Source organism: Lissotriton helveticus, chromosome 2_1 (assembly GCF_964261635.1).
Source record: "Lissotriton helveticus chromosome 2_1, aLisHel1.1, whole genome shotgun sequence".
NCBI lineage: Eukaryota > Metazoa > Chordata > Amphibia > Caudata > Salamandridae > Lissotriton > Lissotriton helveticus.
In genome coordinates this window covers 1,016,340,057-1,016,366,715 of record NC_136059.1, presented here as the reverse complement: position 1 = coordinate 1,016,366,715, position 26,659 = coordinate 1,016,340,057, and the positions used below count along the sequence as shown (strand labels likewise).

The window sequence follows — 26,659 nt, the reverse complement described above, 5'->3', positions numbered from 1 at the left end:
ACCACATCTCTTTGGCTACTACCAATGCGGGTGTGAGGAAAATTAATTGAGGTCTGCCTAAATCAACATTATATGAAATACCCAATAGTATAAGTTTTGGGTCTAGGGGTATCATGCTGTCTAGTATTTTGCATAGTTCCCCAGTTATTTTTGCCCAGTAGGACTGTATCCGGACAAATTCCCAGATGGTAAGGTAAAAGTCGCCTTCTCTGTGCCCGCGTCTCTGACATCTAGGGTCCTCCGCTCGTCCCATTCTATGCAATCAAACTCAGTCATAGTATATTCTATGCAGTATTTTATATTGTATGAGGAAAAGTCGTGATTTTATCGCTACCTCCCTTGGGTGCGTTAGGGCTGCCTTACAGTCTACATCCCTGCTGGCCTCTGCTAGAGTGAGGCCCTGCCTTTCCAGGTTCTGGATCCTTGGCTGGCATCAGAGTACACGTCTCTACAAAAAAAGGACAAATCCTGAAGTTGTGGACTCTTCGCCCTAGACTTTGAGAAGGTAACTTTTTCAGCGGGACTAACCTGGTCCCGGTATCTGGCCTATGCTCCATCACAGTCGGCCTGAACTTATGACTTTCCTTTAGTCTAGCATAACCAGATGGCTGCAGGTGGTGCCTACCTAAAGAATTCTAATTGCATATCTCCGGTTCCACTGATCAGATTTTTGTTGTTTTGGTCTCATTTTATTTATTAAAATTTACATTATTTTTCTAAATTGGTTGGGGGTTTTAACTTGTGATCTGTTGTCACTTTATTACTTTATTACTCTGTGTGTGCTGCATAAATACTTTTCACAGTGCCTCCAAGTCACGCCTAGCTGCTTTTGTGCCAAGTTACCAAAGGGTTACGCACAGATTGATTATATGACTTTTGTAGTTCACCCTGACAAGAATTGTGGTTTTTGCTTGAGTAGGGCCTTCACCCCCATAAATAACCCGATTTTTTACTGTTTGCTACAATCTGAATTGTCTTTTTGAGGTTAAATGAAAGATTTCAAACTTTTTTTTCAAATTGTCTTTATTGCCATTTTTCAAAACTTCACGCACCTCACCAACTATTCTAGGCAGAGTACAGAGTATCAACTACAGATTAAGGAGTGGTATGGCTTGACAATATAACTGCTTTCAATAGCATGATAGGTAATGCAAGTGTCTACAAAAGACCGGTATATGGTACACTATTTGTTTATACAAGTAGCTTATATCGGCTCTAAAGTTTAACACACTAAGGAAAAAGGAAAGACATGGACTAAGTGTTCTGACTGAGTACTTTAACTTCATACCAGAAAACATGACTGTGGTCAGGAAGCAAGTAGGTATGGAAACAATGAGGGATGGGAACATCTTATGAATAGAGAACTTTACAGATAGCTGAGAAGGTTGCTGGGAGAGTTGATATCCAGTCGGGGAGAGGGGGGTAGTAAGAAGAAATTGTTATTTCAATGTGGTTGGTGTCAGTGAGGAAATTGACTGGACAGTCATTTAAGAGCTAACTTTGTCACTAGTCTCCATGTAGGAGTGTGGTACTGCAGGGGCTCTGGGTCACTCAGGCCATATGGTCTCAATACAAGACATAGAGGAAATGTAAAGTTATTTGTTTTGTAAAGATGAAGAGTGATTCTCCCATGCTACATTTCTCAAAATTTAACCTTGCACACTCATCTCTATTCATGAGACTTCAACCATTGTGCAACACTGTTTATGCATGACTTAAGCTCTCCTAATCGGAATAACCATCTGATTTATCTGAAACTTTACATATGTCTCTGTTAGTGCAGGGACTTTACATGAATTACAACTATTTGATACTTGTACAAGAGGTACAAAATACAGAAAATAAACAGATAAATAAATATGCCCGTATATGTTATCAAACATTTCTTTTTAAAGGTGAGTGAATGCATAGTTATGCAAACATCCCTGCGGTGGGCACTCCGTTTATGGTTCGTGTGAACACAGACTCCACTAGTTTTCAAAAGTGTGTTTATTTGAAGTTCATCATAGTTCCAATTGAATGTTTTTGTTCATTGTTATTTTCACAATGCAAATTTTTTTGTTTCACAAAATTCTTTTACATAAATGACTTATATTTCTCCCCAATGATGCTCCGATGCATTTCGGGCGATCATAGCCCTTTCTCAAGGAGCCATCGTCTTTGGTTCGATTGGTTCGAAGATATGAAAAGGTTGTGGTCGTTCGTTTAAATCGGTTCCCAAAGAGAAGACGCCTGGGTCGGCTTCCAAATGTTCGGTGGCGATTTGGCCTATCAAACATTTCTTAACATCAGGTATAATCTATTGATTTTTTTGTTGTAATATAGAGGGATATATGCTTGTGATATTTAATTAAACAGATGAAAAGTGTGAAATGGTAAGGCACATCTTCTCATGGATGTAAATTACACCTTGTTAAGTAAGAGGATCCACAAAGTAGTTTGAAGTGTTTATTAATGCTGGAAACACCAAACGTAAACGGGAGACAGACAGCTAGAACTCCTTCCCTGCTCCACCGTCTCCCTGGACAAACTGCCCTTACAATCTAGAATCCACAGGGTATCTAGGGAACAGCACAAGAAGGAGCATTCAATAATAAGCAGAACACAACATATCTTCCCCCGAACAAAAAGTTCAAAAAGAAAAACAATAATAATAATACATAGTATACCTCATAAATAAATAACAAAATAAATGCAAAGCTATAAAGCATAAATGTTACACATTATAAATAAATATGACAAGAGAATGCTAAACTATACAATATCAAGATCACATTCATAATCAGATAACCATATGGGTTTACATCTTATGAGTTTGCCTATATCAGAAGATTTGTTATTGCTCACCTCAGGCAAGGTATTGCTGCTGCAACAACAGCTCTCTTCTGAAAGCTTATTATTGCTCGAATCAGGTAGCATGTTGCTGCAACCACTTCCAACATTTTCACTTTTGACATCTTTATTCAAAATGGCATCTTCAATATCTTGTCTCACCACACTTGAACCATTACCAACAGCATTGTTCCTGATATCAATACTTTCACAAATATCAAATAAATCAAACCTTAGTGAACTTATCATCCTCTGCCAAGAGTTGATTAACTACCGCAATTCTTTTCAGATTCCAGACCTTGCCATCACTTAACAAAACAGCATTGTGTAACACTTCAACAATAAAGGATCTGAAAATTGACTCTCACCCTTCATGACTTTGCTTGGATTTCTCACTTTAACTAACATCCCTACCTCCATTTTAATATCCTTTGAATTGATTTCAAGATCATACTGTTTCTTACACTTCAAATGAATATCGACAATTGTTTTCCTGATATCTTCCACGGAAATATCTTTGTTAAGGGGATGCGGAAGCCAATCATGACAACAAAAGGGGAAACGCCTAAAGCATCATGCACAGAAATTCTATAGGCCCATACCGCTTTGACGAATTTCCCAACTCTCATTGTTTTTCATTGCTAATTAAACAGTGTCCTTTATCACTCTATTGAAGCGTTCTACCATGCCATTGCCACTGGGGTTATAAAGAGATGTGGTCCTGTGTCTGATGCCAACCTTAGAGAAGTAATCTTGTGCCTTACCAGAAACAAATTACACACCATTGTCGCCAACTATAAGTTTAGGAATATCCTTGTTAAGGAAAACTTCATCCAAAAATTCCAAAACAGCATTAGAGTCTACTCTAGCAGCAATTTTGATGACAGGCCATCTGGAAAACATATCAATTAAGACAATAACAAACTTGTGATTCTCTCCAATGGGACCTGTAATGTCTATGGCCAAAGTTTCCCAAGGACCATATGGAACAATAGGTTCACACATAGATGGTTTCAATGTTCTTAAGGACTTATCGGAATTGGCGCAAGCGACACAATTCCTGGGTTTTGATTAGTTCTAACAATACCCAAATGTCCTTCATGACATAAAGCAACCATCTTCTTGAAAAGACTCCTGGGAGGAATTACTCTCTCTCCTCTTTTTGTTATGTTGTCCTTCACAGACAATTCACATCTCACTTCCCAGAAGTGGCTTAGCTCCACAGACAGACTTGATTTGCTTGGCCAGCCATCTTTAATGTATTCTCCCAGTTTAACTAAAACCCTGTCACAAGAACACTCTTCAATCAATTCTTCCTTCTTGATGCATGTTACGCCCTGATCAAAAATGTATGCAATACTGAAATCTTCCCACTCACACACAACATCTTCCTCAATTTCCAAAGGCATCATAGAAAGAAAGTCAGCAGTAACGTTGCTTTTCCCAGGAACATATTCAATGGTATAAATACAATCTTGGAGTCTCATAGACATTTTGGCTATCCTAGCCGATGCTCTAAACATGCCCTCAGTAGTTAATAATTTGACATAAGGTTTATGATCAGACCACACCACACATGCTTTACCCCACACAAATGGCCTAAAATGTTCAAGGGCCCAAACACATGCCAATGTCTGTTTTTTAATTACCGAGAATGTTTCTTCTAAAGGTCACAAAGCCCTAGATGCAAAAGCAAAGGTCCTTTCCATACCTTGCGAATCTTGAATTAGCACACCACCTAAGCCTTTATTACTCGCATCCACTGTGACAATGTTATTAAGTTCAGGGTCAACATTTCTTAATGCAGGAGCATTGGCAATGTCTTTTTTGATTTGTTCAAATTCTTGTTGGCACTTAGAATACCAACAAAATGTACATCTTTGTTTCAACAGTTGCCTCACATTGTAGATTTTGCACGAGAAACTCTTGAGGAACTTGGGGAAAAACTCTGCGAGTCCATCTTAACTCCTCCTTGTTAGATGGTGCCGGTGCTTTAATGATGGCATTGATTAATTCAGGTTTGGGTGAAATACCTTCTGCGCTCAAACATGTCCCAAATAAGAGACACATGTTTTAGCAAACTTGCACTTAGAAAACTCAACAATGAGATTCCTATTATTCAAAATCTCTAAAACAGTATTTAAAACAGAATTATGTTCTTCTTTAGATTTACCATAGATTAAAATATCGTCCTGAAAGTATTTGACGTTCTTTATTTTTCCTAAGAGTAGATGCATCAGTCTTTGAAAGACTGCGGCTACAGACCCCAACGCAAAAGGCGTCCTCTTATACTGGAAAGAACCCATGAGAGTGATAAATGCAGTGTACTTTTTACAATCCTTTGTAATGAGATATGATGATACACCGCAGATAGATCAAGGGAAGTGAACCATTTGGCACCATCCACAGAGGCAAGCATTTCAGACATTTTAGTTAATTAGAATTGGTCAATGATAATGTTATTATTAAGATAGTGCAAGTCTATGCATAGCCTAATTTTGCCATTGCTCCGTCTGGCAATAATCACCGGAGATAACTATTCTGCTGCTTCAATCTCTTCAATTATACCTACTTGTAATAACTTGTCTAATTCCATTTGTACCTCATCCTTCAACGACAACAAAATGTTTCTAACCTCATGAATTTTTGGTTGAGCAGTGTCTTTAAGGATAATATAATGCTCAAAATTTGTAAGGTTACCAATTTTCCCAGAAAATACTTTTGGAAATTTCTCTAACGTGATTTTCCCTATTCCTTCACCATCATCAATGATCATGACTGGTTCAGAAGAATTAGGATTTAGAATTATCCCAAGGTTGCCCTGATCGTGCCAACCTAATACAGATGGGCCTTTTTTGCGATGTACAAATGTCCTTGGCTTTCCCTATCTTTGAACTTGAAAAGTAGAGGTATGTACCCTAGCATATCAATCTTTTCGCCAGAGAAACTTTGCAATGTACAAATGTCCTTGACTTGCCCTATCTTTGAACTTGAAAAGAAAAGGTCTGTAACCTAGCATATCAATCTTTTCGCCGGAGAAACTTTCTGGTCTAATGTTAGTAGGGAACCACTTTTCCCCAATATGCTTCACAAAACTATTTCTCCAAACATTCTCATTAATAATAGAATATGGTGAACCTGAGTCAGCACATATATTGATTTGAACACCTCCAAATTTTCATTGAACACATAGGTTTCTTTCTAACACCTCCATTATCATTAACCATTAATAAGAATGAGTCCTTCGTATGAAAAACTCATTTGACTCGTTCTTCGGTATCAACATACTTCACCTTTCAGGTTTTCTTTGACCTACACACCTTGGTATAATATCCAATTTTTCCACAGGCAACACAATTTACTATAAGAGCAGGGCAAGATTTACTATGTGCCAAATGTGTTTCGCTGTTACAACAATAGCACATGAAAACGTCTTTCTTTTTGTTTGGTTGATACTTAACATTTTTCCCAAGTTTCTCTCTGTCATTAGTTTTTTCATTAGGGACATAACTCTTTTCCTTGTTATTTTTAATTTTGCTTACAACATCATCTTGTTTATTATAAGTCTCACCCTTAACCTCTTTTAAACTACGACTTGACATTTCAGCTTTACGTACAATAGCTAGAATGTCAGATAAATTGGCATCACCATTTATCCAAATTCTGTCTTAGATAACTGGATTATTCACATGCATTACAGCTTGGTCCCTGATAAATTGCTCTTGCAACCCTTCACATTTGCAATCAAGGGAAAGTTTGCGTAAAGCTGCCACATACTCATCCACACTTCATTAGAATTTTGTCTAACAATACCAATGCATACATTAGGAGCAAAATATTTATCAAACGCAGCAATGGTAGCATTGAAAACATAAAAGTCGCCTACACCTAAAACATTGGGTAGCTGTTCAAAAACCTTCAAGCCCATGGGACCAATAGAATGTAAAAATATGGGTTTCTTATGTTCTGGTTTAATTTTGCCATCAAAATCAATGGTATCAGGGTAATTTTAGAAATATGATTTCCAATCAGCCCATTTCATGCATGGTTCACCCCCTGACGCCCAAAATGCTTGAGGTGGAGTTAATGAGTAATTGTGTGTACTTATTTTAGTAAATAATTTAAATTTGCTAAGATATAAAGTATAAAGATTTTAGCAAGTAAGAGAAATGATGGCAGTTATTTTGTTATTTTTGTTTGTTTGGATAAGCTGTGAGTATACACTGTAATAAAAATACACACTATGGAAATATAGTACTATGACAATACAACAGTGTACAGAAATTAAATAGAAGAGAAGAAGAAAATTATTAAGTGCAGCAATATACGTTACGTCACAATGCAGCAGAAGATTCAGTGAGCTGTAATTAAATATAAGTTCCTCCGTGTAACATGAGCTTTAAAAAAATGTTCCAAGCAGCAAGGCGTAATCCAGTACTTGTAGTAATATTCCTGGTAGAAACTGAGTGTTGCGTGTTGACAAACAATCGTAGCAAGTTTCCTAGATTAAGTGGGTTGTTGCGCGTTGGCTGATCACTCGTAGCAGTGTTCCAAATGGAAGCAAAACGTTGCTAGGATACACGCCATAATAGCGTGACTCCTAGATCAAGGGTTCCTCGTCAAAGCGTGGTGTTGCTAGGATACACAACAGTGGATCTTAGAGACGATGACGTAACCAGATTCTCCTCCAAAGTAGAATGTTGTGTGTAGGCCATCATCGCACTTCTGGAATAATCCTCTAAGGAGTGCGGCAGGCAGCAAGATTCCAACCCTGGAAACCATAAATGGAGTGCAGTCGGAAGCAGGATTTGAATGCGGTTGAAGGAGTTGAAGGTGAACAATGCTCTTTGCCTGATCAGCTTGATGTAGTGTTAAATAAGGAAATCCAATGAAAGCGGTCGGTGTTCACAGGCAATATCAATAGTCCTCCATGGAAATGAGTTCCTCAGTTAGCTACGAGAAAGGTGAAATCGATAAGTCCTCCAGAAAATAAATGCTGAACTCCCACATGCGTAAGTTCTTGGTGCACCAGCATGAAGTAATCGTCGCGAAATTGTTAAGTAAGACGATTCACAAAGTCGGTTGAAGTGTTTATTAATGCTGAAAACACCAAAAGTAAAGAGGAGACAGACAGCTAGAACACATTCCCTGCTCCACTGGCTCCCTGGACAAACTGTCCCTACAATCTAGAATCCCCAGGGTAGGTAGGGAACAGCACGAGAAGGAACATTCAATTATAAGCAGAACACAACACACCTGCAAGGCTTTTTCACAAAAACGTTCTATTGTCGTATTTTTCTCCATCATTATATCCTAACTCTGGCTTCTGGAAATGTAAAATAATTTTATTCTAATCTTTCCTTACTATTTTCAATTATTTTCCCTAGTGCTTTTCTCTTTTTCTCAGGTCCAATCAAAAACTCAATTAATTTATAGTCGTATTTTTATTGAGGTTTCATGCAAGATTTGAAATTGGAGCAAACTGTGCATTTTCTTACACCCGACTACATATATAAGTGGATCTTTCAAGTGTAACTTAAAGGCACTGGAAGGTGTGATAATCACTGAGTTAGAAGTGGGTGTTCACCACACCACATTTGATGGGATTCCTCTAAACACACATGTGACACAGTCATGAGAAAACAAGTATAGTAATTTAAGGATAAAACTTAGACAGTATAAGACTACGTCTGGGCCAGTAGGTAATAAAGAATTATACACTATGTATTTAAACTTGATCAGGGCAGGTTTTAGTGCCGGTAGTGCCCATTCGGCAGTCATCCTCCTCGAATTCCTCCACTACCATCTGGCAAAAGTGCTCCTCATCTGTCCATAGTCATTCTCTCACATACATTTCATTTGTTTTAAAGCACTGGTAAAGGCTGGTTTTACAAACTGACTCAGTTCTCCACTTAAACTATAGATCTGTTATTTGCAGCAGTCATATTAGCCCTTTCACTACTTTATGATGAGTCAAAGATGCTGCTAGACAAATCTCCAATTTCTTTCTCTAGCAGGAACATTATTCACAAGAGTTATCTTGAAATTTTTATTGCTGCCTGAAAGCTGGACAGAGGAGGAACTGTGTAGCAGGTGCTTTTAAATTGTACGTTAATTCTAAACACAGTGCCCCGCATGAGGTCCTAACTTGACCATTTGTTTCGCTTCTTGGAATTGTCTTTACAGTGTTAATTAAAAATGTGATACTCAATACCTAGCACCCTTTTTCGGGGATGGCAGAAACTTAACAGGTAAGTTGCATGCTTTGCTCGTATACACTCATTAATCAGAAAAACACTCTGAAAGAAAATGTATGGAATGAAGGATAAAAATAATCCTACAAAAGCTTTCACTTGCACTGTGCTTGTAAACCTGCCTCAATCAGTGTCAACAGCAGTGACCTGTTCACAAGAATGTGTTCTACTGATGTTGCTGCCTACTATGAAGAGGTGATTTTTAGTTAAAAAAAATTAATTGTTTTCTTTTTGAGAATTCCCAGATCCAAAGAAATATGGATTAAATAAAATAAATACCCATGGTTTCAAAATCAAAAATATGCTTTTCAATTCTTCTGAGTAAAAATATAACCATGAATGAGAATCACAATTTGGCTTTTGAACATTTCAAAATGCCTCTTTGCAGTCACAAATCCCTGATTCTACAAATCGGGCCATTTATAACCTCCAAGAAAGATTTGTATATCTGGCCCTAAATTCGGGGGCTTGGAGTGAGTTGTGCTTCAGCAGTCGTCTGTGTTTCAGTAGTCATCGTGAATACACACCAGACTGTCAACATAGCTATAGTATGAGATGGGAATCAGTTCCAATGTGTTTTCTGAATGAGGTCCCCATGTATGAGAGTATATAAGAGGTAATTCTAAAGTACACTTCAAAATCTCATGGGAGATAATTTCATTTAGGGCTGAATTGATTCAAAGTGCACATATGGCTAGTTTCTGATCGGACAGAGAGTAGGTTTTAGGCGATTATGTTGTCCTATTCCCAGGCCCCAGCCAAGTTTCACCCAAAAATGTGAACACATATGTCAGCAGATGAGACTAAAGATTAGAACAAGATGAGGGTTTGTTCCAAACTAATTTAAAATTATAGAAGATGAAGGTAGATATATAATAAACCAAGATGAGGTTCACATAGAATGTAATATTAACAACAGTTGTGTAATGCACAGTTTTCCATTATCATGGCTTCCAATCAGCATCAGCTCTCTGGGGTGCCTTCCGCATGATGCAGAGGTTTCCATTAGAGAAAGAGGTCTGCGTCATTCTAATAACATTCACATAAGTATTATCTTCTGGTCTACATGAGTTGCGAGACAAGGCCTTATTCTGTAAACTGATGTATGAATTTTGGAGAACGAATAATGTGGTTGTATAGTTAGAACTGACTGCATACACATGTCTTAGTTGGGAAAATTCTCTCTGCCTGGAGGTTGGAGGAAACATTACCTCATTGTAATCCTAGTTCTCATTTGAACTGAGAAACAGTAAAACATCTCTACCCATACGTGAGACGCCAGAACCCATCCCGAAATGTATATCCTTTGAAAATGGACTAGAAACTAAAAATGCCTATAAAAGACACTAGTTCATGTCCTTCCTTCTTTGTACCATCCCATTACAGTTTGACAACCAGTAACACAAATCTCACCTGGTGATGGGAACATCCACACATCTCTCTATAAATGTAAAAGTATGCCTCAAACACCAGACTACACATGGAGACAACCCACTCCTCCAAGGGCAACTGAAGCCACACCACTTCTTGTCTGTTCACCGTTTTCTTGCACGCCAGACTTTCTGGCACGCAATCAATCAATTCAATTCTTTCTTTATTCGTCCTTCCGAAGACAGGTCATAAAAGATACACCATATTAAAAAGATCATATATGTCTTGCATGCACTTCTAACCTATTAAACATTCTCTATTATGCTGGTTTAGGGGGAGTAAGGTGGGATGTTTGTGAATTCACAGAAAATACCCATGAATAGTTTTCATTCTGAAAACCAGTTCCCATATTACTGTATTCATACAAGTTTTTGACCAGATAAGCTATTTGCATTTTGTTGTGAAACTTTGCTGCCATTTTTTTTATTTCATCTTGTAATAATATCCATTATAAACTGAAAGTGAAATGACAAATTATACATTTAAACCTGTCACCAAAGATGGAAAAGTGTGGCGGTTTTGTGTTTTGCGTCTTCATAAGGTTCCATTACTGTCATTACTGTTTTAAGAGGTTTTGTTTTTTTCCTCCCAGTTAAATTGATCAATGCAATAAAAAGAGGATTACTTTGGCACTGATGTGTAAACCTGTGGAAAGAATATTTCTGTACAGTGATGTATTTGTTAACACGGCTATACTGGTGCAAAAGGAATCTGGCCATCTACCCCTAATCATAAGTAGGGTCGAATACCCTCTCCTGATACAACAGGAAAAGATTTAGACAAACGTTCTGAAGGAACAAATGAGGCAGATATCTTATGTATTGATTTCTGACATTTTGGGGGGCTCACCAGAAATCACCAGCACCGAACCTGAAAGACTGTGGGTCCACTGCCTGCTCTTAAAAAACGTTTTTACAAACATTCACAAAAGGGAAGGGGTCCCTTAGGAACCCCTTCCCATTAGCGAATGGGTTACCACCTACTTCAAGTAGATGGTAAAATGAGAATGTTTAGCGACTGCATTTCAGTCACTAAACATTCATACATACAAGTGCAATCTAGTATTGGAAAGCAACGCCCTAAACACGCCCCTTCCTATTACCGAATTGGTATGTATTCGAAATTCCAAACTGCGATTCAGTAACATGTTACGGAATCGCAATTTGGGAGTGATACATACAAACATGCATTATTTCGGTCCCAAACAGCCTGATTCTGTGAGCGAAAAAATTGAGATCCTGCACTTATTTTATTTTACATTTTAGGAACTACCTACACTTCCAGAAAACCTGCTATACACAGGCAGTTTTGTTAAAGTTGCAAGCTGATTTTGTGCGGATAAAAATCTGCAAACTCTGTTTCTTTTCATTTTAGCTGACCTATGCGATATTTCAGTGCCTTCAAAAATGTGTGATTTGTGCCTTTACAGTGAAGCTGGCCCTAAGGACCTTACTGAAGTATGCTAGGAAAATATTTATAAATATCTGTTACTTATCCTTCACCAAGCCAAATATGTGCCTTTTCAGTCTGAAGCATTATCTGACTGGCGCTCCCCTGTTTTTCTAACACAGTATGTTAGGGTTAAACTCCATCAACAGAAACAGCCATAAATATTCCATATACTGCAACACTTCATTCAATCAGAGTGCTCCTATTTAAACAGGAGGGCACAGATATTTCATTGTACTGAAGGTTTAGATTTTAGAATCTTTGACATCACCTAAAATGATGCACCCACCCTTCAAAACGTGAAGGGGGCCTGAGTCTTCCATATCTCACAGATATTCATTGGCCTAGGGTGGAAAGGAGTCCCCCGTCGTGCAGGGGGGCCTGTGCTTCACCCCTGTTTAGAATACATCACGCACTCATTTTTTTAAACCGTAAAAAAAATTCCAGGGGCTAGAGGACAATAGTAAAACTGAACACTAGTGCCCTGAAAACAAGTGAGAGCGCGGAGGCAAAGGTTTTTACAACACTCACTCACATTTTCACGTGGTAAATTTCATCAGGTTAGTCCTGCCGAAATGTATTAGGGGCACATTGCATGGTTGAATTGTTTACTAAAAATCTTAATTTGGGGTCACTAAAGGGTAGGTGTTAACACCACCTTTCCTCGACTTGTAATCGGGGCCTAGGGTGTGAAAAAGTAGATTTTTCGATGGCATGGTCTTAGCCGATCCATAAAACTGCAGATTATATTTCTCGGTGGCCATGAAGTGCAGGCAACTGAAAAATATCGTAGGGAGAAGTCTGGAAGCTAGAGAGAAATAAAATAATGTGCATTACTGTGTCCACCTTTAGGTTCTCTCTGTCGCTAGTTTCTGAGAACGTGCTACTTTTTAGTAGAGGGAGAGTGACAATGACATGTTTCTACTGATTTCTTCCTGAAGGCTCTATGGAGACATTATATGCTGTTCAGGTTCTCGGCACAGGGAAAGATACATGAAAATGTTAACTGACTAGCACTGCCTACCCAGTATTCTATCGTTGTGAGTCAGACTGAGGTAAACAGTCATTGTTCTGGGACCTACAGGGTTGGAGTGAGATTAGAAATCAGCCCGGGCATGCTAAAAATAAGTTGCCTACATCTGCATATTGCCTTTCCTCAAAACACTGCTTCAGCAAAGTTTTATAAACACCAGAAAACAAGTGAGGCCACTTCTGCTCACACCCCCTGCCCCGCTCAGCATGCACACAATAATTGGCCGGCCCAGCGATAGAAAGGGAGTGACACCTCTGCCAGTTCACAAAAGGGAGGTAATGCACGCCCATCTGCCTCCAGAAAGGCCACTGAGGGCCCCATTGGTCCGCTGGCGACACCTGAACATACAAGACATAGCCCGAATCGGCCCCCCAGGCTGCCAAAAAAGCAGCCCACAGCTGAAACCTAAGTAGCGGCCCCTCGGACATTGCCTGAGTGCCCGCCTTAGCAATCCAACCCTGGGGACGTATGCAGTGCATAGTGATGTGTCCTTTAGGACTGGCCACTCCTGAGTTGTTTTCGATCATGGAAAAGAATGCAGTGATATAGAAAAGGCGCCAAAGAGCCCAAATGCAAGCATGGATATTTGGCTCATGTCCACAGATGTGGTAGAAAAACAGACCCTTATTGGGGAGAAGTGGACAGATCCCAACCCTGAGCCCGGTGCCGCCGCTCCACCTGCACAATTTATTGCTGAGACTACTGAAGCTATGTAAAAGCCAACTTTCATTAAGGAAGTGCTTAAGTCATACTTAAAGCAACAAGCAGTGCTGAATGTGAGCCAAATTGGAGTGACTTGAACTTACTTATTCTTTGACCTAGAGCAAGAGAAGGAAAAATACACGAGCTGGAAACAAGGAGGAGCACAAAGACCGAAAACACGTTAGAAAGGAAGAAAGCAGAAATAAAAAAAGGCCTTGAAGGAAAATCTCAGGCCCGGCATATATTTATTCAGGGTTGGATTGGTAAAGCGGGCACTCAGGCAATGGCCGAGGGGCCAGTACCCGAGTTCCAGCTGTGAGCTGCTTTTTTGTAGGGCATGGTGGCCGATTTGAGCTGTGTCTGCGTTGTTCAGATGCAGCCAGTGGCCCAGTGGGTGCCTGAGTGGCCTTTCTTGAGGCAGATGGGCGTCCATTACCTCTGTTTTATCAATGGACAGCGGTCTCACTACCTTTCTCTCGCTGGGCCGGCGCATTAATGTATGCAGATTGAGCAGGGGCAGGAGGCCTGAGCAAAAATTGACTCACTTTTTTTCAGGTAACCAATGTGAACTAATCCGTGCATTTTTTTTATCGAAGTAAAGTTAAGAAAATATACCTCTGTCAGAGAATCCCCGCCCTTATTTTTTATACAACTTTGCCATAAGCAGTGTTTTGCAGAAAGGCAATATGCAAATGTGGGCCACTTTTTTTTTTGTGTGCCAGGGCCGATTTTGAATCCCAATCCAATCCTGTAATCATCCACATATTAAGTACCTGCAACAAGTAAGGAAATCGTTGGCTCAATGCTAGATGTAATGACAAGTCAGAAGAGGCCAGCAAGATAGTATGAGTTTTCAGATTGAGACCTCAATCTCCCTCTATTTGGAAGAATTGGTGGCTAGAAAGATCCTCTTATGCCTCTGAATGTGATGAGTAGCAGTGAAATCAACCAACTAAGGAATTCAAAGTGACAAGACAGGCTGCCTATTTCTGAACTACACTGTTTATATTTTGGGAAGACATTTGCTTAGTATCTTTTTGAACTTTTAGACAGTTTGTTGTGCCCTGTTCAGCAAAGTCATACACACAGCAAAAAAGTTGCCAAACGAATGCAACGAAATTCGGAATGCAATAGCCATGACAACCCACGAGGTGGCCACACAGCACTGAACAGGGTCTGATATTGATGTGCTGTCGATGTCTGATTACGTAGGGACATGCGTAAACAGCAGAAGAAATACATAATTTTAGCACCTCATGCGCATCGTCGAGGCCTTGTTTTTAACTGCCATGCCCCTTTTTATAAGTCACATGCCTAAGACATAAATAAAAGGGAAAGAAAGTGACGACAGAAAAGAATTAAATGGTGAGATATGTGATTGTAACATTATATGAAAAAAATATTTTACATTTGTAGAATGGGGAGGACATATTGGAGTACCTCGAGGTACATATGCATTCAGTGAGGGACACGAGCCGGCCCTGGTGAAGCTTTGGTTTCATAAGAGTTATTGTCATAGCGCCGGGATGCCTCAGGGTAGCTGTGCGCTATATAAGTTTTAATAATAATAATAATAATAATTATACATTAATTAATGGGCGAGGCTTGGGAGTTAACAATGGAAAAAGCAAACGAATGCCTTACATGGAAAAGGTGGAGCCAGAAAGTTGGGGACTGCATAGAGTAACGGTCTTAAAACAGCTAAATTAAGACACAATGGTCCTACTAGCACAATTGGAGAAAAAGCTTTACCTTTCGCTGAATTTCCACAGTCATAAGCTATAGAAAGCATGCGAACGCAGCTTTCCAATTCATCTGACAGATTCGAATGCTGAGTTCCGCATTTTTTACATGCTTAAATTTAATTTAGGCACTTCTAATATTTTGTGACTCAGGCTCCAAGTACATAATATTTAAATATATCGTTGTGATTCGGGCTCAGGGCACATAATGAGAACTGTACTTTACTGTCAGCCCTCCAAAGCTATTTGAAATAGCAACATCATAATGAGTTTTGACCCTTAAGAAAATGATTTTCAAAAAATGCAAGCCTTCACACCTTCTAGGCTTCCGCTCATGATTCCTACACAACGTTTGAGATTCATAATTCCAGGAAGAATGTGGATAAACTATATCGCTGGTCGTTTTCTATCAAGACAGTTAAATAGAGGCAGTTGAACAGAAAAAAAGTACCTAAGTGGAAGCAGACAAGTCCTAGGGCTGATATCCAGAGCCCACAAAGTACATACACATATAAGTATATACTAAAGTATAAACAAGAGGACTAAAATGCTTGACCTAAAAGTAGCCAATATTTATCTGAATAAAACAAGACCAAAACGACAAAAATGCAACATACACAAGTCAAAATATCACTTTTAAAAGATTAAGCAAGTTTATTCCATAAAAATCAATGGATGCATTAGTTTTAGTTTAAGGTACCTTAGATGCATCAAAAATTAAAGACGGTTCAAGACGCAGAGGATCTGAGGCGCCGGAAAAGCAAAGTGAAGCATTGGTACCTTACTGCACAGAGAAGGTGGTATGTCGTTCCTTAAGGTCAGGGGAGGTGATGCGTGGGTTTCTTACTGCCAGGCAGGGGAGGTGATGTTTCAGTTCCTTACTGTGACAGGAGGTGGTGTTTCAGTACCTTAATGGATGGGGAGGTGATGCCTCAGTTTCTGGACATGCGGCCTCGGTTCCTTACTGCGGAGCAGAGTTGATGAAGAATCTGTGTTGAGAGACGATGCATTGAAAATCCAGTCACGCAGTGTCGTTGAGACACTAGCGAAGCAGACACTGCATCGATTTTCCAGCCAAAAACAGGTGTTGTGTCTTAGAGGGTGCCACGGTCATCGGTGAGCCGGTGCTCGGGACTCACGCAGAATCTATTTTTCTGATGTACTGCAACAGTGAGCTGGGGCTTGCGGTGAAAGCCATGGTCGATGAACCAATCAGGAGCCACGTTTCAGGGCAGGCAGTGGCGATGCATCGATCTTGTGCATCGATGCGTCAATAAAACAGGGGCTGGAATTCGTTGAATGGATTTTCTCCTGAAAATCGCCAGATTCTACTTCCAAGCACCCAGGAACTGGATTTAGCACCATTTGGCAAGTCAAGACTCTCAGCAGAAGAGCCCAGGCACTGGTAGGTGAAGTCTTTGATGACCCTGAGACTTCTTAACAGGAGGCAAGCACACACAAGCCCTTGGAGAACCTTGGAAGCAGGATACAAAAAGCCAAGTCCAATCCTTCCACTTCCAGGACAGAAGCAGCAAACAGGAGGCCAGCACAACGGAGTAACAGGTAGGGTGGCAGTCCGCCCTACAGCATTCAGTTCTAATACCTCGCAGACTGTCTTCAACCCAGATGTGTTCTGGTTTTGGGGTGCTGGAGGTCCAATACTTATACCCCTTTCTGCCTTTGAAGTAAGCAAACTTGAAAGGTAAAACTTTGTAATGCACAAGACCCTGCCTTTCCCTGACCTGGATCCGGACACACTACAATGGTGTTAAGATGGCTTTGTGTAAAAACACGCACACCCTATTCATTTGTCAGTGACAACTCCTCCCACCACACTAGCTCAGGAAAGCCGTCAGCCTGGTGATGGCCCATCAGGACATCCAAGGCATACCTCAGTTCCATGTGTGTGACTGTCTGGAGTGAATGCACAAGAGCCCAACTGTCAACTTACCTAGATGTGTATTCTACTGACAGGCAGAGGGTTAAGCAAGAAAAGGCCCACTTTCTAAAAAGTGGCATTTTCTAACATGTAATTGAAAAACCAAGTGCACCAAAAGATGCATTTTTTAATTGTGAGTTCAGAGACCCCGAACTCCAAATCTCTACCTGCTCCCAATAGTAAATTACACTTAAAAGATACTTCAAGGCAATACCCACGTTACCCTACGGAAGAGATAGTCCTTGCAGCAGTGAAAAACTAAATTAACAGTATTTCACTATTAGGACATGTAAAACACACTAGTACATGTCCTACCTTTCAAATACACTGCACCCGCCCATGGGGATGCCTTAGGCCTATCTCAGGAGTGACGTACATGCAGTAAAAGGGAAGATTTGGGCCTGGCAAGTGGGTGCACATGCCAGGTCGAAATGGTAGTTTAAAACTGCACTCACAGACAATGCAGTGGCAGGAATGAGATATGCTAGATGGGTTACTCATGTGGGTGGCACAATCAGTGCTGCAGTCCCACTAGTAGCATTTGATTTACAGGTCCTGGTCACACCTGGTGCACTTTATTACTAAGGACTTATTAGTACATAAAAAAATATGCCAACCGTGGATAAACCAATCACCAACACAATTTAGACAGACAGCATATGTACTTTAGCACTGGTCAGCAGTGGTAAAGTGCCCAGAGCAAAAACGAAATATGCGCACAGTCAAAAACAGGAAGTCAGAAGCGTCGTCTAACGGAATCAAAGAAAAAATATGGTTAGATCTGTGAAATGTCGAAAGCTACCAACCCAGTTATAACCATGAGATATATAAATGCCAAGAGAGGACAGTCCATGGTCACGCCTTACAAACACTTAATTCAATTCAGCCATATATCTATTCAGAAACTGGAACGCATTACTGGTCACGTTACTTTTATGTTCAATTACAGTTAATCAGTATTTAGCATTGTAAAAGGTTGTGCTGAACCTGTGTGCAATTGCGAATGAGAAACACATGTGCTTAGTTTTTCAGTTCTGGTATTTGTTTAAATATCGTAATAATACGGATAACTGTGTTACCAAAGCAGATATCTAAACCTGTGAATCTTGGGGCGTGTAACACTGTTGCCATTCATCAAAACAGTTTTTTTTTCCTGTTGCACATACTCGAAGAAAGCAATGCTGGCCGGGTGGAGTTTTAGTCCACAAACGCTGATATGGACTTTATGGACTGATACCTGTTTTGCCAGAGACAGGAGGTTGTCATAAGGCAATATTGGTGACCCTAAACCACAAAATCATTATGGTGACAGCCACATCATGAGATGCAATTTGGAACAATATTTAAGGCTGGCATTAACACTGTTTTCAATTTATCAGGTGTAAGATTGCGGTCTAGTATCTATGAAAGTAATGCTGAATGGGAAAGTAGCATAACGGCATGGCAGAATTCAAAGGTGTCTCTGTGCTGAATATGCCCGCGCTGCTAGCTGAGTAAAGCAAACAGAATATTAATTGGACATATGCTAATTAAAACATAAGAATTATTGTTAAGAGCTCTGCATTATTACGATGCCCACTCCTGATAAAAGCAAATTTCAACCATGCTGAAAGAAGAAAGAAAAAAATTCTTGTGTGCACCATCTCGGTGAGCCAGGAGTTCCACATGGTCTCTTACAACTTTTTGTGATTTGTTGACACTGAAAAAATATTTACCCAAGTGAATCATCTGCTGATCCAGATATATGTTGTGACAGTGCATTACAAATGGCAGTGTCAGTAACAAAAACTCCTTGACAATATCTCTGTTTATCTTTCAGATATAGAATAACCACAATAGGCTGACCCTGTGTCACTCAGAACCTGGGTATGTATAAGAAAAACTACAATGGTTCTGTCTGGGTAAGAGAAATTATTAAAAAGTAGAATTAATCAAATAATGGTTGCGCTCATGTGTATTTACAAGTATTTACAGGACTGTCAAAGTAAGACTCAAAAATTGAAGCAACGAAAGATATGGTGACATTTGGTGCACAGTGATAGTGGTGCAGTGCATATATACAAGGTGAAGTTGAAGAGATTGGGAGATGGTCAGAAATAATTTCTCTTACCCCGACGGTACCATTTTAGTTTATCTTATCTTTCAGATATGGCATGCAAGAAACATATGTTTTCCGTATCTCTTCTATATACTTGCGTTTTCACCAAATGCATTCATATTTATTATTCCACAACGCTTGCTTGCTGAAAGTGATTGTTTCCGTTCCTAGGTAATATTTACATATTCGCATTTCAAGGGAAGTGGGGGGAGTAAAGCAGCCATCGAAAATGTTTTAGTACCAGCCTTACATTTCACTGTGTGAGCAAGAGTAGGAAACAAAATTGACCCTGTCGCGTGGGGTTTGAGGAGATGCTGGTTGTCCCTAAAGAAAGTTTTCAGACAAAGTGCCATTATATAGCACGTTTTACCAATTACTTTGACTAAACTTGCAGGTTTTAGATGCAGCTATTTAGAGACACTCGTGACACTGTCCAGCACTGCAGTCTGGACAACGAATATAGGAGGGTTTTTCTCTGCTGCTGATAATCATGTTTGAGTCTGCTAGAAAAGGGTGAGCTGTGTTCTCGAAGCGGGATGGATAGAATGTGTTTACAAACAGATCTGTGTCCCCCTGTCTGCAGGGGCTTGTTCCTGTCTCCTGTATTATAAAGCCAGCCCAGCCCAGACCAGCTAAAGGTAACTTTTCTGCACTCTTACTAACCATTACGCATGTGACAGCTCTGTAACTGCACATCTTGTCCACAAACCTTTTTTTGTGTGCATGCATGTCTTTCTGTTAGGTATATTTACTCTTTATTGTCTTGCCTGATTCTCAACCCACTACTGAGGTGCTATTTCGATGTGAATTTCAAGGAGTAGACGTGCTTACCCAAGGGAAAAAGCTTTGTAAAACAAGTCCGTGTGCAAGCATGTCTTGCTCTTGGATGACAAGGAGCAGGTCACACCTACGGTAGGAGTAAGACAAAGCTACTCATGGAAAAAGATTTTGGATCATCAAATATTATCATTTTCAGTTGTTCACTCGCTTAACTTCCAAGAACGTGACAAAATATTTGGAGAACGTGGACTGAATTTCAATTATGAAACAAATCAGGATTGTTCAGTGGAATATGGAGTAGGATTGAAATGCAGACATAAACATAACCTAATTCTGAACATGTAGAACAATTGAGTAAACGTGACTCACTTTCTGAACATGCAGAACCAAGTGCTAGATGATGGTTCCTACACTAGATGGAGTATATCCTTTCAGTGTGCATATGTAGGGCAGCACTTTTTATCTCAGTTGTGTACACCAAATAACATAGTGCGCTTTAGTGACTCCTAATCAGTCCCGGATCTCACTTCTGCTCTGTCAATGAAACCAAATCGCCTTACATCAAGGTTTACATCCACAGATTGTATTGTAATTGCATTTATATAGTGCTTATTACCCCTGACTAGGCATCAAAGTGCTTTTTCGGCGAGCATCACACTACTCCGGAACGTATAAAGGATTAATTGATGAAATTAGTATAGTGAAATATTACATTAATTTGATCGGTGGATATGTTAGTCTGTTATTTGGATTGAGGATAGTGGAGGAAGAGAAGAGGGAAATGGTTTGCATTTATATAGCGGTTGCCACCCCTGATGAGATTGTGAAGTGATTTTAGGTGAGTAGCACGCTACTCCGGAACCTTAAAAGGATTAGTGGTAAATTAGTCTGGGAAAATGTGAAATTTGAACGGTGGACATGTTAGTCTGTTATTTGGATAGAAAAGGATAATGGAGGGATGGAAGAGGGAAGGGTTTGCATTTATATAGTGCCCGCCATCCCAGACAAGGTGCTGAACCGCCTCCCTTGGGGGCAGCATGCCACTCTGGAAGCCAAACAGGATTAGTGGGAAATTAGTTTAGGGAAATACGAAATCAGTTTGAGCTGTGGACCTGCTATTCTGCTACATGGACTGCAAAGGAACGGTGGAAGGACTGAAGAGGTGAGGGTCTTCCTGAAGTACTTCTTAAGTACTCTAAATATATTCTTTTTTCTACTCTATCCACTGGTGCAACCATCAGCCAGTGGCACAACGAAACGTGAGAGGGTGCGTGGAGGGGCCACCTCCGGATTCAATCAGGAGTCCTCCGGCTGGAGTATTGTGCTGAGGGGGCCCCTCGAGCTTGGGGGCCTAAAGCACCGCAGGGACTGCGGGGGCCTTTGTTACGCCCCTGCCTTCAGCACACTTTAAAGAGAAATTCTAACATAAATGCTGAATTACCCTAAGAACACACCGCATACCTCCCATGGCCACGTCAGAAAGCAAGCAAATTAGTGCTCACACTTTATTGCCTACCATTTCTAGGCACTGTTCATGAACCATAAAATGTTTCCTTTCAATGTGAATGTCTTCACTTACAAGAACAGTTCTTTGAATGATACATGTGCATCAACCTCTTAGATCCTTATAGACTCAGTCCACTTACACATTTTTCTGTTTTCCATTTCCAACAATGCATACACTATTACTATATGATGGGCATATTTTCTTATATTGGCCATTTAGAATGCTGGCCTTGTTACAATGAAATGCCTACCGAACTAGCCTGGCAGCTCTAACCTACAGTATGAACATTGAATGTTGATGAATTGAGGGCCATTAGAACTGCTAAATCTTTAGCCCAAAACCTGTGAGAAAGAAATGGAACTGAAATCAGACTGTATGGTCGTCATTGGGAGTACCTCAGTATTCACAATTTGGACAGATGGGAAATTTCCAATCAAATTGTGATTCTGAGCTGTGCAGAACTGTACCCTTTGAGTTTAACAAAGATATATTTCCTCAACTAAAACCTGGAGGACTACGTATGTGAAAAAATGCCCTGGGATGTGAAAAACATGTGAAAATCAGTGCAGAAACACCAATTTTCCAAGCTAATTCTCCATTCTTAAGGGTAAATCTTTGCACTCATGTGGTAGGTAATATTGCTCCACAATTATACAACACCCTGTGGTTTCTAAATTTCTAGGTTCCCTAGTACTGCATCAAGCATTTCACTTATAATAAAAGCATCTGTATTCCAGTGGCAGATTTCCTGGCTTTCGAGCCTGGTAACATAGGTTCAAATCCCATTTGTAGCACTGGGCAAAACAAAGTGTGTGATTCTGGCGATTCACTTCCTCTCACTATGACTGACAATGTAAATATAACACTTTGTAAATATGTATCATGTAATGTATAAAATACAATTCCACACTCCGCAGTTTACTGTTGTACCACTTATCTTTTTGTTGCCACACTCTATTACATTCTGGTTCTGTAATCTAGGCTCTTGTGTATCAATACACTTCCCCATAGACACTGAATAGTAAAACTTTGATGTATCAGGTCCATAATCTAAATTGACTCCTGCACACAATATTGTTCAGAGTACATCGCCTAATATTCACAGTACTCAGACTACAATAACATGTTCATAGGTGAATGCTCTTCCATTCCTTGGGGCCAGGATCAATGTACAGTACACTCCAGATCACATCAAAAATAAACCCCTCAATGTTCAAATGAGTGGGTAGGATTGACTTTGAAATACAATGCTTCTCATTATAGACCATCTAACTTAAGTGCGCTCCACAGTCAGAGGGTACAGTATGTGTCACACTTACCTATTTCCGTCATGCTTATTCCAGCTGCTAATTGTCCATTATTGAAGGAACTATAGGTAAATAAGTTCGGTACAGACGTAAGGTCATAGATTGGTTCCTGTTTTATCTGTTTGAGCCCAGTCAAGTCTATTCCAGACTGATCTGGTGAAGGCTGCGAGGAATCCACACTGTAGTAGCCCTCAGACTTGGGCAGGTCAATGACATGCCCATTGGAGTAGGTGGCCCCCGTTTCGCTGTTGAGGTTGCTCAAGCCGTTGGTGATGCTGCTGCTGTACACCCTGGCAAGCGCCTCGGCTTCGCCCGTCTGCTGTTGCCGCTGCTCCTGCAACCGTTGCTGGTGCTTCTGCACTTCTGCGTAGAGGCTGTCTCTTTGCTTTTTGGACATCCTTCCAAATTTTACAGCTGAAGGGGAAAATTATTTTTAATTAATAAAGTAATAATTTACATTGATAGTTTTTAGAAAATGCACTTGACATGGTTATAAATTAGATTATAGATCACGTTAGTGCTGTTTTAGTAATACAGTAAGAGCTCTGTGCACATTTCCAAACATGAAAAAAGAATAATACTAAAGCAGTTTTAGATATTTTTCTTTATAAGTGTTGAAGCACCTGTGATGCCTAAGGGCCATATGTTAAGTCGAGGTATCTCACATCATTCCAAAAAATTACTCCAACACGTGCTCAGAATAGGGAGTGACAAGGCACCCCCCCCCCCCCACCACCACCACCTTCCAGCAGCATATTATGAATATTTGAAACTATGATCAGGCTGTCATGGTCACTACTTTTTAAAACTACACCATGAGCTAACAACTATCAATAAATAAATGAAAAATGCTCATACTGTTTGTCCTGAGTAATGAAAACCTGACAAAGAGCACCATTTGACATCAATGTTTGAGGCCACTTGCCAATGTTGGGCACCATGGGGAGCATGTACAAAAGAATTGCAGTTGGAAATGGGAAAATGTGGCCCATTTGTGACCACAAAAAAGCTATTTCTAATTTACATGTACCAGATTGCGATTCAGTAACTTGCTACCCAATAACAATTTGGTTTAGCGATTCAGGATTTGGAAGAGGCATGCTTATGGCGTTCCTTCCAAATACAGAATCGCAGTGGGATGCATGAATGTTTTGCGACTAAATTACAGTCACAAAACATTTATATTTTAGTGACACCTCAAAGAAGGTCAAAGGAGCTGGTCAAAGGTCCCTTTGTGAATGTTAACACAAATATTTTTGAATATCATGTAGTGGTCCCTTGGAGCACTGCCTACTCTTAAAAAATTAAACTAAAGTTTTTTTTGGGGGGGGGACACATCCCGTTTTCCTTTAAGAATAACAAGCTGCATTTAAAAAAAAAGAGATTGATTTATGAAAAATCAATCACAGACATAGTGGTCTGTGATCCCAGAAGGCCACCATCCCTGTGATGGCTTCAATTCCTAATGGGTCGCAAACAGCGACCTACATCGTTAATATTCATGAGAAAGGGTGATTTGCGATTCATTAGGAATTGCTACTTAAGAGGTGTAAGCTTTTGTACATTAGGAATTGTGGTTTCTAAATTGCGATTCAGTAAGAATCCCACATGGGAATTCGCAATCCCAAAATTTTGTACATAGGGCCCCATGTTCTTATCACTGATGTGCACTTTGCAAATAAAAATGCCCTAGCGTACCATAATATTAAAAAAATAAAGACTGCTAAAGGTATGGAAAATACTTTGTCCTGAGGTGCAGGATAATCTTTTTCTGAATGTTGCCAGCCTGACTAGATCTCGAAATGAATGCTTACCACTCTGTTCATTAAGGGATGGGGCTGTTCAGGAACTGGGGTCCTTTTTGGTTGAAGAGGAGGAATGATCGATGCATCAAAATACTAATGGCAAAAAGTGATTGCAAACTGCACAATTTTGCGATGCACCTTTGTGTTACGTGCCACTACAAAATGTCCAGCTGTGGGGTGTTACTGAAAGAGCTGCCTAATGATTATAAATTAGGCAGGTCACTATTTGCGACCCACTACGATGGGCTACAGACACTTACTGCTGCTAAGGAAGGAACAGCAGGCAACCATCCCAGTGTTTATACTCCTTAATGGGAGACCATTTTTCAAGCAAGCCTTGTTTAGGATAAGTAGAAGGGTAACAGGCAGTGGTCTGTTGGACAACTAACTGCCTACTCCCCGAAGCTCCCAACACCATTCAAAAAGGGAAAGGTGTCCCAAGGATGCACCTTTCTTTTTGCAAAACAGTTACCACCACTATTTTAACTGAGCAATAGTTTGCCCCCGAACTTCCGGTAGCAAACCATTAATAAATACAATACCAAACCGCAATTAGGAAGAAACACCCCTTTCTAATTCTGATTTAATGTGGGTCTTTAAACTAATTTGGGGCATCAGAAATGTTTTTCCGACTCACAAAATGAGTTTCAAACAAACCAAAAATCCATTCAGTAGTCGCAGCCCCCGTGTTTGCAGGGTTTAGTGTCGTGGCTTTTTGCATCTGCCCGAAATACCCAGACACAGACTCTCGTTGGCTTCAGAGCTTTCCAAAGGCAGCATTAGATTTATTTTGCTGCTTGGCTGTTTAGCATGGTTTAACTTTCAATCACGCTGCGAAGAGTTTAACACACATACACATTTTTGCTGTGAAATTAGTCATGGCGCAGTTATGTTTTTTCCTAGGCAGCAGGCGGCTCGGAGTGCGCTCCTCGGCGCCCTTGACGAGGGGCCGTGTACACCTTACCATCTCGAGACATTCCCAAGGCAAGACACTTCTGCAGTCGGCAGTGTTGGCAACGGTTCCTGTTCGTTCTGTCAATTAAACAGTTTCTCTGCCGGGGGCAGGAGTAGGAGGCATTATTCTGTTGACTCCTCCTGAAGAATCCCTGGGGAGAGAGAGCGAGAGAGGACATATCAAAAATGAATATGGAGGACTAGTTGCATAAACACAATGTGTCATTTTTTATTCAATGATTGCTGGCACATTCTGTTTTGCAATGTCCTGTCGACGTTGGAAGACATTGCCTTATATTGCTTTGACTAGAAATGCAAATACTATTTTTTTGCATTTTGTTTAAGATAACTAAACGAATGTGTCATCATGTCACATTTGGATCGAATGTTTCAGTTTAATGGTACTTAACTTGAAGCGACGAATGAAAATAATAATCACATCCGGAACATTTCAAGTTGCTCTAAAAATATCATCTGTCTCTAGGCGCTGGATGAAGGTTCAACTGGGGGAAATTAAGGAAGATGTGCATTGTTGTTTAAAACGAAGCTCTAGTTTTGGCAGAGAGTTTGTGCTCAGGAAATATTTCTTCCATTTCTGTGTCAACCTCACTACTTCAGCCTGTTCTGATAATGATGCTTTTAAAACACATTTGTTCTACGGTTTCTCCTCATCAGTGATGACCTTGTCCCACCCCCGCCCCCACCCACCCCCCAGACAACGGTGTCCCAGCCCTGGATTCCTTATCCTCTAAGAAATGTTCTCAGTTCTTGTGTGACTGTGTGTACTTCCTTTGCTTTACCAGTTACTCTTAAGTAGAGACATATT

The 26,659-nt window shown here is 40.2% G+C and overlaps 1 protein-coding gene across 1 annotated transcript in view; it reads right to left on the bottom strand.

Moving 5' to 3' along the window:
• RORB (RAR related orphan receptor B) overlaps positions 1 to 26,659 on the bottom strand; it is a 129,885-nt gene that overhangs the window by 73,552 nt on the left and 29,674 nt on the right. Inside the window, exons 3-4 of the mRNA XM_078677807.1 lie at positions 25,844 to 25,985; positions 23,087 to 23,488 (exon numbers count right to left, since the gene is read on the bottom strand). Coding sequence (XP_078533933.1) covers positions 23,087 to 23,488; positions 25,844 to 25,985 — 544 coding nt within the window. The remainder of the gene's footprint in view (positions 1 to 23,086; positions 23,489 to 25,843; positions 25,986 to 26,659) is intronic.